General features: G+C 42.0%; 1 protein-coding gene across 1 annotated transcript; it reads right to left on the bottom strand.

The window, feature by feature from the left end:
- Positions 1–2,240: 2,240 nt before the first annotated feature.
- Positions 2,241–5,054, bottom strand: zgc:194221 (uncharacterized protein LOC100191015 homolog). Its single transcript, XM_055159614.1, has 2 exons — positions 4,849–5,054; positions 2,241–3,138 (listed from the first exon to the last, which is right to left on the bottom strand). Exons 1-2 carry the CDS (start codon positions 5,052–5,054, stop codon positions 2,241–2,243), a joined length of 1,104 nt encoding a protein of 367 aa, XP_055015589.1.
- Positions 5,055–11,341: the final 6,287 nt, after the last annotated feature.

Below are 11,341 nucleotides of genomic sequence, written 5' to 3'. Positions count from 1 at the left end.
CAACTCACGCGGTGTTAAAAGCCAGAGAATAAAAGTGGGTTTTAAGACGAGGCTCTATGACCGCAACATAGAAAGGTGGCAGACACGACTACGGCAAAGGTTTAAGCTCTCTGCTAAAGCATTTATTTAGTTACAATAAAGATGCACAAAGAGTGCTAAAGTGTGCTGTGGAGATCGGCTGATGACGTGGCCAGAGGAGCAGCCCTCGGCGTAGGAGGCACGTCTCTTTTATATGCGGCTGGACCTAGTGCATCTGGGTCACCGCAAAATAGAATAATTAAAACAGTTCGTAAAGGTGTTAGCATAAAGCCTGCTTACATCTAAAGTGTGAAAAATCACACATGTTAAAACATAGTCATGGTAACTGCACATTGCACCACGGTCACAAGATCAGGGGATTAAAGATTTAAGCTACAGAGCAAATTTAATTATCATTTTCTTATTTTTATCTCAAAAATGTTGTATGTGCACCAGTTTGCTAGCCAGGCTGGTGCCACCCAGTCCCTCCGCTCAATGTCATTTCTCTCCAGTGACTAGAACAGGAATCGGAATACACTAGACGATTTGCAAAAACCCTGGAAGTTGTAGACCGCACACCGGCCAGTCAGCAAAGAGCTGTGAAGCCATGATGTCAAACTCAAGTGTCTGTCTGGGTCACTTTTGTGATACAGCACAACAGTAAACAAAGCAGTCGAGATGGATGTAGACGAAGACAGACATTCTCATACATGTGTTGACAACGATTCCCGAGATCGTGGCAAGATTATTACTCATTTCCGTCTGTTGTTCTTAGGCACATGAAACAAAACAATTACAAAGTACAAAACTGTTCCAAAGAGAGAGTATAAAGGCCCGTTCAGACGAAAGCGTCAAAGCATCCACTTTCAATGTAAAGTCTATGTGGACGCGCGACTAGAGCGTCCTGCGTTTTTGCGGCGCATTTTCGGCATCAGCGCGGCGCGAATCTGGCATCAGCGCGGCGCGTCTTGAGCGTTTTGGCGCCGACGCGCTAGACGCGCATCCAAGGCGTCAGCGTCAAGAAGTTGAAAATGCTGAACTTTTCGCGTCAGACGCGCCGCGTCAACCAATCAGGGACGAGTATCCAGTAGTGACGTCATTATCTAGAGAAACAGGAGGACGAGAGCCATGGAGGATAGCCTGATTTTCGCTGTCTCGCGCTTCCCGGAGCTGTTCGCTGTGTCTTCCTTTGAGTATAAAGATCGTGATAAACAGGACCTTGCCTGGAGGAAGATTAGTGAGGAGATGGGTGTATTTGGTAAGTTATCACAACTTTTGCCCGCCAGGCTAGCCGTTGCGCCCAGCATAATTAAGAAACTGCTAGTTTTTAGCTGACGAGTTTATGTATTTATTCAGTGGACATATGCAAGAAAGCATTTTGAGCATTTTCTGTTGTCTCTGCTTCCTCTCCTGCAGAAGGTGCCACCTCACTTTAAAGATTTTGTAAAATTTCAAATTCATAAAATTCATCACTTAGTTTAAATTTGGAACCATTGGAGCCGGTTGACTAAACAGAGGTGACATCTTCTGCAGGAGAGGAAACAGACCCTCCTTTCTCCTCTCCTTCCTATGTTCCCTCCTGCTCCTCCTCCAGGCAAGGTCCTTTCTGATTTGTAAATAGTTATTTAAATGAAATGTTATATATATATATAAATATATATATATATATGTATATATATATATATATATTTTGTATATAGAATTATTATTATTTTGTTAATCTGTGTTGTTTTCTTTTTATTGTACAATAAAAAAATGTTTAATCATAGCAAGGTTTGGTTTTATACACCATGCTCAATTTTTTATAATGCTGTGTAGTTAAGTAAGCTAGGGGTAATCTCAGTAAAATGTATACCATATTTTAAAGCTTATTTCTTTCATAAATCGAAGACCATATATCAAACATCAAACATACATACATACATACATAGACAAGAGTTAAGAAGTTAATCACTGTATATTTTATTATTTTCTCCATGTAATTTGGTAATTAGTGTAGTGTAGTGTACATGTTGTGCCCAGTCCTGGCAGCTGTTACCTGCAAACAAGAAACACAGAACAGCACAAAAATATACAGTCTAAATGTAGGCAGTGTAGTAATAAATTAATAAGTGAATAAACATAATGAATCATAACCATCAACTCTTTAATGTTAAGCTCTTTGTAGTTTAGTGGGTGGCTCTTAAAAGAGCCGTTGTGGGTCAGTCCTGTGGAGGACCTGACTATGCCGGCTGCCATGGCACTGCTCCCCCTTCACAAAAGTGGGCCATGAACACCTCCCTCACCCTCATGGCCTCTTGGGATGCATTGTTGGCTCCCATCCGCCTCACATTTGGAAGTGGGTCCTCTCTCTGTGCTCCAGCTGCCCTCGGTGTAGGTGAGGATGCTGTTGCCCTCATGAAATTGTGGAGGAGACAAGTTGCCTTTACACATTTCTCTGCGACCTGTGGGCTGACTTCCACTGCCCGGCGAAACAGTCTCCACTGTGAGCTCCAGATCCCAAATGCATCTTCAACCACCAACCGTGCCCGGGAGAGGCGGTAATTGAAGATGTGCTCCTCTCGGGTAAGGCCACCATGTGCACGTCCGGGATAGGGTCGCATCATGTGTTTCTGCAGCGGAAAGGCCTCATCTGCAACAAAGACATGGGGCTGGGGTCCTCTGTGGTCAGCTCCGGGCAGGTGTTGGTCAGGGGGTAGAGGAAGTCTGCCCTCACGCAATGCCTGACCAAAGGGAGAGTTGGCCAAGATCCCCCCATCGCTCGTCCGGCCGTATCCACCAACATCTATGATCCGGAACCGGTACCGGGCATCAACAATGGCAAGGAGAACCAGTGAATGGTCCCCCTTGTAATTGAAGAAAAGGGATCCTGAGTTGGGCGGTGCCTTTAACCGGACATGTTTTCCGTCCACAGCCCCCAAGCACAGTGGGAAGTTCCACTGCTGCTCAAACTCCGCAGCAATGGACCTCCAGTCTTCTGCTGTGGGCACAGCCATAAAGTCCTCCACAAGGGTCTCCCAGATGGCTGTTGCCACATCTGGGATGATGGCGGAGACTGTTGAGACACCAACCCTGAAGCTGGCCCCAATTATCCTGTATGAGTCCCCAGTGGCAAGAAACCTAAACAACTATGAAAATACAATGTAATGTACTTGTACTAAAATGTACTACAATCTGAAAATATTAATGCTTTACAAAGTATTATAAGCATATTTAATTAGTATGTTCTATAACACTGGTTTCACACAAACACAACAAATAATTGACTATTTGTAGTAGCAAGAACAGACAATAACTCTGTATAATTAATATGTTTAAAATGCCTAAACTATTTTTTATTGTTAATATTTATGAATACAAAATAAGTTATTATTGTTATATTATTGCATTATGTATATTAGAGCCCGACCGATATGGATTTTGCTGTGGCCGATATGAAACTGATATAATGGAAGTTGGAGCTGCCGATAGCCAATATAATCGCCGATATATTTAGTGATGTAAAAATTCACTGTAAATGTTGAATTGTTTAAAAAACTTAGGTTTGGCTCTGGTGGATTTTAAATTGGGTTTATTTAGGCAACATTTATTGTTATTCTGCCTCTTTACATCATATTTACAGACAGTAGGTTGGCTTAATGGCATTTTTGCATCACATTCTAGACACTAGTGATGGGTATTCCAGTTCTTTTTAGAGAACCGGCTCTTTTGGCTCGGCTCACTAAAAGCTGCTGGTTCTTTTGGCTCCCAAGCGGCTCTTCAGATTGTTTTGTTGCAAGCAGGACTAAAGCACGTCTAAAGCAGGACTGAATCAGGACTGAACCAGGTCTAAACCAGGACTGAAAAAGGACTAAACCGGGACTTATTTATTTTATGCTAAACTACAGTCAAATATGCTCGTTTTCTTTTCTTTTTATTTTTTTTAATCCTACGTACACGCAAATTTCTCAAAGTTTCATTTTTAGCCGCTGCCGCTGTCAAACCACGAACCTGCACGCGGCGTGAAGAGAAAAAAAGTGAGAGAAAGAGAAAACACGGCTCCCAATAAGGATCAGGCTCCCATCGTTCCCTTTAAAGAGCCGGTTCTAAGAGTAATTTCGTTCGTGACCGACCCATAACTAGTAAAGAAACAATCGCTATTAGCCTTTAGCCGTAAATACGTGCGCGCCGCGGTAATTAATTATATGCGCAAATGTCATAATTCACACCTCTATTCACAGCTCATTTACATATCAATGCAGGTCCAGTAGCAAATATACGGCCAATATAGTCACTTTAGAACAGACCAATAGAAAACAGTCTGTTTATGTGCGTGAGCTACAGCAGCTAACCCATAACAAATGACCAAAACTAGCTTCAGAATCGACATATTTCCAACACTCACCGTTCATACAGGCTCCTCCTCACATCACAAATCTGCACTAATAAATGTCCTTTTAATCCAGATTCAAACCGATTGTCCGAAAAGAATATAATCTCAATGTTGCACACGGCTGCGGGTGTAAACAAACACACGCAAGTGAAGTGACGTCACTCTGGTGGTGTGTTCAGGGACAGTACGGACACACACAGACAAATGACTCTGTCGATAAATACTGATGCGGAGCCACATATTAGGACATTTATCTGTCTGTAAATTGGATTAAATGAACAGAATGTAGAGAGTCTAAGCTTTATAACGAGGTATAACATGCCCACGTGAAATATCGGCCCCTATCAGCAAGCATATTGACCGATAGCCGATATGCCTAAAGTTGCCCATATCAGCCGATAATATCGGCCAACCGATATATCGGTCGGGCTCTAATGTATATATATATATCAGCTGACCTGAGACAGATGGACAGGCGCTCCTCAGCTGGAATTGAGCGCCTGTAGTTGGTGTCCTGGTAGGTTATCCGCGCACCGATGCGGGACAGCAGGTCATCAAATTGGGCCACGGATACACGGAAGTACCGCTGAAAGCGGTTTTCATCCAGACGGAGCTCCTGGAGCAAGTGATGAAACTCGCCAAACTCCGAACGCCGCTGGATCATATCATGGACCCAGACACGCGGCCGCCGAACCGATCGCCTCCGCTGATGGGTTTTATGTAATAAATACACAAAAGCCACTCGCTCAACCTGATCTGCCATTGTTTCGGGAAAAGACCGGGAAAATGGGACTTGTCTCCAGGGCAACAGATGCCCCGGACGCGCGTCAAGTATTTTTCTCCCGATAAGTCCACGGCGTCAAAGACGCGCGTCTGGGGCGTCTAAACTCAAATGCAAAGGCGTCCAAATTGAGTCGTCAAGGCGTTTTTGGACGCTTTGGTGTGAACGGCCCTTAAGTGTTTGTTAGCAGTGAATACCCCATTGAAGCAAAATATCCCTCTTTAAAAGCCAATAAGAATACAAATAATGCATGTAAATAATGTTCTTTCATTTGTTAATCGATTTAGCAACATACACGATTTTCAACTTTCTAAACACCAAGGCTAGTCTGATCACACAAAATACTGCATTGCTATAAATCACCACCAACCTACCCCATCTTCTGTCTAAATCTATCAGACACATACGAAATGAGGCTCCCACTACAGCACTGCGTTCACTTTTCGGCCTGTATAACCTTGGGACCGAGGCTTATGTTGAAACAGCAGACTCATGCGCGGCTGTTTGGTACAGGGAGCGAGTGCAGCCTGCAGATAAAACCTTGACCTTTCTGTTCATTTACTCCAGAGATAATTAGTCAGCGTGCTCCTAATGATTCTCTGTTATCCACACATACATAAGAACAGCGTGGAGAAGATGGCTCAACAGGCATACTAGACTCCATCGTGTGCTTTATACCTAGTGTAATCACACACTGTATGCAAAATAAAGGAGACATATTAAGCTAAATCCAGTGCTTTATTTGGTAATTCACATACAATTTAAAGAGATGTGCTATGTCGAATTGTCTTTAACCATGTCATACTGTAGTGCTTCCACATAATTAGCTCTTCTCTCAAGGTTGTATTTCGATTGTCTTGCATTTGAAGTTAGCCTGATTCATCCGGTTTCACTTCGTGGAAGCCCTATGACCTCACAGCATTAGGATTCATTCGTTTGACAATAGGCAGGTACTTTCTTTATTTAACCTATCGCTGCTATTTGGTTGTGACATATGTAATGCTCTAAATCCCTTAGGAAGAAGGGCAATAATGTCTTTCCCCTTGATAAAATTCAACAAACATTCTCTCGCTTTAAATCCTTGATCTTGGGAGTCATTGCCAACACAGAATGTCTGTCTTCGTCTACATCCACCTCGACCGCTTTGTTTACTGTTGTGCTCTACCACAAAAGGAACACAGACAGGCGCTTGAGTTTGACATCATGGCTTCACAGCTCTTCGCTGACTGACCGATGTGTGGTCTACAACTTCCAGGATTCTTGCACACGGTCTAGTGTATTCCGATTCCTGACCTAGTCACTGGAGAGAAATTAAACTGAGAGGTGGCACCAGCCTGGCTAATTTGAAGCTGGAGTGCTCAGAAAAAAAAAGTTTGTTTTCAGCTCTCCCCCATCTCCGCCCACAGATCTGTATGTACTTCTTGTCGTTGAAGTTTTCAGCTTATCCAAGAAAGGGTGGAAGTAAAAGGCTGAAGACCAACTGAATGTCTTAAGCAGGAGAAGTTTATTTACCTTCAATAATAGGGGCCGTTAGGGACTTGAAATTTTAACATAGTATGATTTCAAAAGTGAACATAGTATGATCTTTGAGTGTTCGAGCCCCTTTGACTCTGCACCCAAGCCAAATCTATTATTACACCAGACTACCAATGTATGTGTCTGTGTTGATAGAATAATGTTTGAAATAAAATAACCTTGCATTACATGAATCGTTGCATGTTGAGGGACTATTTTCTCAGCAGCAGCAGATTTTTACTTTTCCGGTAAGATAGGTGCTAGGTGATATCAGTCCACCACTGCCAAGCTTTCTATTAGGAAATACAACTCACTGCTGCTGCTGAGACGTAAATCCTTCAAATGCAAGGTTGGTTTTACTTATAAAATTATTCTATCGACACAGACATTCACATCGACAGTCTGGTGTAATAATAGATTTGCTTTTGGTGCTTTGTGGAGTGGGTAAGACTGTTTTTTTTGGCGGGATAACTATGACCACTGACATGCACTAGCCTAGCACCAGCGACCTGCAAATACAAGGACTGGATGGAATTTTTTTTTTTTTTTAAATGTGTCCACACGTCTCGTAACGTCACGTAACTAGGAAATGAGGTTCTATGTCCAAAATTCCAGACTGTCCCTTTAATATTTAACAGTATATCAACCAAAAACATGCACAAAAGTTAAAATCCTGCAGTTAAGGTAATCCTGACCCAGCCTAGCTCAAGATCTGCCCCAGTGACATTTAAGGATCAAATGCAGAGGACACAGTTCCCTCCGGCGACAATAAAGTGGACTTTAATCTTATGTTAAAGGTGCATTGCGTAACCTTTCCGGTGGAGGGTCCATCAAATGCTTTTCTCTGTGCAGATGTTATTGCTTTATCTTTCAAAGTATGGTATTAAACCTTTCTATCTAGTCAGAATACCTGTTTTTCTAGGTATTTTTGAGCTATAAAACCACCAATAATTGAATAAAAATAAATTAGAGCTGTTTAATGTCATACCGTGGAACATTCCAGGCAGAACAATGTCATATCCATAGAAAAGGCAGATCACAAAATCACGGACCCCCAGTCAAAAAGTTACACAATGCACCTTTTAACCTTAAGCCTGATGAAAACTTTTAGCGCACGACATCACCCAAGTCCAAAATCCCGAACAACACATCACACATGACCTTTAAATCCACGGCGGTCCGCAGTCGTATATATTTTTCTCGTCGTTACTCGCACGGACAGTTATAACCAAACGCGGCCACGGAGAAAGAGAAACTGCCTTTCAAATGCGAACACTTTTCAGAAGACTTAAGCGATTCTCAGTCCCAGCGTGTCCCTGCCTGCCCGCGCCATGACAGATGCTGCAAAATTGAATATAGATTTGGGTGAGTGGGGCGGGCAAGTCTGATGAATCTCAATTTGGCGCTGTCCATATTTCATAGCCGTCGGTTGCTAGCTCGAAGGGGAAGGGCGTGAGAGAGGAAAAGACAGAAAGAGAGAGAGTGGAGCGCCTGCCAACTGTCAGTACACCTGTGTCAAATAATGATGGCTACTTCACAAAAAGCCCTATATTTGAGCCATACTGATTCAGGCCCTGCTGTTTTATCAGTGGGAAGCACATGGGGACAGAGGGGGGCATCGGGAGAGACATGCTGTATTGAACTGCTGAGGTGTACAAAAGGAGGAAAAATACTATTTGAGGACACATTAAATATGCTGGATGGTGGGTTAGTGTAGAAAAGTTGGCATGCACTTTTTTTTTTTTTTTTTTTGCTTTGACAAAGTAGCATGAAGGTCCTCCATTTAAAGAGGGTAGATTATTTATATAAAATGCAGCTTTCTACCCAGTTATAACATCTTTCACTTCCCAAAAACAAGTCTGAAATGTTTCTATTTGTCATTCATGCATGTTTGGGCACTATTTGAACCATATACAGCAGAGGTCTTGAACAGAGAGGTCGCGGAGGTACTGCAGAGGGGTTGCAAAATCTTTGGTAGATTAGACTTTTTTTTAAAAATATATATATATTTCTTAATTTTTGAAGGATGAGGATAAACTGTTTTTTTTTGTTTTTGTTTGTTTGTTTGTTTGTTTTTTTCCAGTGGATTCTGCCTGGTCACTCCTTCGTCTCGTTTGTCTCTGATCATTCTCTCTTCTCTCGCTCTTTGTCAAACTGGAAACACACTGGCCCAGATTTTATCGTTTCTTGTTAGGCTTCATGTGAAGAGTTCCGTTACAGCTTCACTTTTATGCACAATGTTGCACGTTCTACTGCGCATCGGGAAGGGGTCACGCAACTTCATTCCCCGGTCGTATTAACCAGACTCCGGAGTCCGCACTACACAACCAGCCTCCTCTCTGTCCACAGAAAGACCAGGAGAGGAGTGGGGAGTTGTGTCTTTCCTCTCGCTCCTCAGATCAGAATGACCAGAATAGTTCTGTGGCCCATAACAAACTCTTGTTCATTTGCACTGTGACTCCTCCCTTGTTTATAAGATCATTTAAAAAACTCACACTTTGAGCCCATTTTCTGGGATGTCATTGCTCCATTGCTGTGACCTTCTCAGAGTCACAGTGAGCACAGAGCACATCTTAAACTTCAGGCCTGAGTTGCTTTGATCAGACTCAGCCTTATTTCTGTCATGGAACAACTTGAGGCTTAAACTGGAGATGAAGCTAGTTTCGGCTCAGGATTTCAGGATAAACCTGGACTTGTTAAGCGACTTTGATGGAAACACCCCCTAGTTTTGAATGTACAATAACCAGTGTTGGGAAAGTTACTTTTAAAATGTATTCCCCTATAGATTACAGATTAAATACCCCAAAATGTAGTCTGTAACGTAATACATTAAGTTACTTAAGGTGAGTAACGTAATATGAATACTTAGGATTACTGGATATTGTCATGTTTTTTAAAACTACATGAATGTACCAACCACATCCTGAAAATTCATGTTTGTTCTCTTCAAATTGGCCCTGGTTTAGATCTGGTTTAGACCTGGTTTTAGTCCTGGTTTAGTCATGGTTTAGTCCTGGTTTAGACCTTGTTTTAGTCCTGGTCTTAGTCCTGATTTAGTCATGGTTTAGACCTGGTTTAGTCATGGTTTAGACCTGGTTTAGTCCTGGTTTAGTCCTGGTTTTAGTCCTGGTTTTAGTCTTGGTTTTAGTTCTGGTTTTAGTCCTGGTTTAGTCATGGTTTAGACCTGGTTTAGTCCTGGTTTAGACCTTGTTTTAGTCCTGGTCTTAGTCCTGGTTTAGTTCTGGTTTAGTCATGGATTAGACTTGGTTTTAGTCCTGGTCTTAGTCCTGGTTTAGCCCAAAATGTGAAAACAGGAAAATACCACCATGTAATCCATTTATTTCAAAAAAGAAACTGTAATCCAATTACCACTCACTGAAACAGTAACTGGAACTGAATACAGTTACTCATAATTTGTACTCTGATTATGTAACTCCGGTACATGTAATCTGTTACTCCCCAACACTGACAACAAGAGAGAAGCTGTTTATACACGACACTAGGCCCAATTTAATATAAAACACAAGTGTATGCCATATATAGTAGGGGGTCCCTGCTCCAGCTCTTCATCAGTTTGGGGGTCCCTGGCCTGGAAAATGTTGAAGACCCCTGTACTGTATTAAAGGGCATATTTACTTGCTAGGAAGTGAGCATGGGTGCGATGTGGTCCCTTCGAGGTCTAGTTCCAATTGACCTGCTGTCATTCTGACCTTACAGTGTTCTTATTAATCCACTCTACATCATCCTGATGTCTTTATTTCATAATGTTGTCCATAAATCAAGACATGAACATTCATAACATACCAGTCAGGTGTCATTGTTCTTCGAGGTCGCTCCAACAGGTTTGATTGACAGCTCTTGTGCCTCATTGTTAAGCAGAAGGGCAGTGTTGGGAAGGTTACTTTTAAAATGTATTCCCCTACAGATTACAGATTACATGCCCCAAAATGTAGTTTGTAACGGAATCCATTAAGTTACTTAAAGCGAGTAATGTAATCTGAATACTTTAACATAAGATGTTTTGTCTGCTAAAAGAAAATGAAAAGCCCAGACTTTACTTAACTGTCTTAAAAATATTATTGATAGAAGAGGAGGAGGCATGGTCCATGCAGCATGATTTAGTCCTGGTTTAGTCCTGTTTTAGTCCTGTTTTAGTCCTGTTTAAGGCAAGGCAAGGCAAGGCAAGTTTATTTGTATAGCACAATTCGTACACAAAGTAATTCAAAGTGCTTTACAGAATAAGAAATACATTAAAATCATAATAAAAACAAATCAAAACATAAATAATCATGAAGATTAAAATTAAAAAAGAGAGGAGAGAAGAGTGCGGAATGAAAACCTTTCAGTTATTTGCACAGTTAAACAGAAATGTTTTGAGTCTGGATTTAAACAGCGTCACAGAAGAGGCCTGTCTCACATGTTCAGGAAGACTGTTCCAGGTTTTAGCTGCATGAACCTGAAACGCTGACTCCCCTTGTTTTAGTTCTGACTCTGGGCACCAGCAGGAGGCCGGTCCCTGAGGTCCTCAGAGTGCGAGATGGTTCATATGACACTAACATGTCACAGATGTACTTTGGTGCTCGGCCATGGAGAGACTTGTACACAAGCAGAGCTGCTTTAAAGTCTATTCTCTGAGGCACAGGAAGCCAGTGCAG

Source organism: Boleophthalmus pectinirostris, unplaced genomic scaffold (assembly GCF_026225935.1).
Source record: "Boleophthalmus pectinirostris isolate CB_2022bp ecotype Guang Dong unplaced genomic scaffold, ASM2622593v1 HiC_scaffold_23, whole genome shotgun sequence".
NCBI lineage: Eukaryota > Metazoa > Chordata > Actinopteri > Gobiiformes > Gobiidae > Boleophthalmus > Boleophthalmus pectinirostris.
Note: the sequence above shows the minus strand (reverse complement) of the source record. Positions and strands in the feature narration are given on the sequence as shown.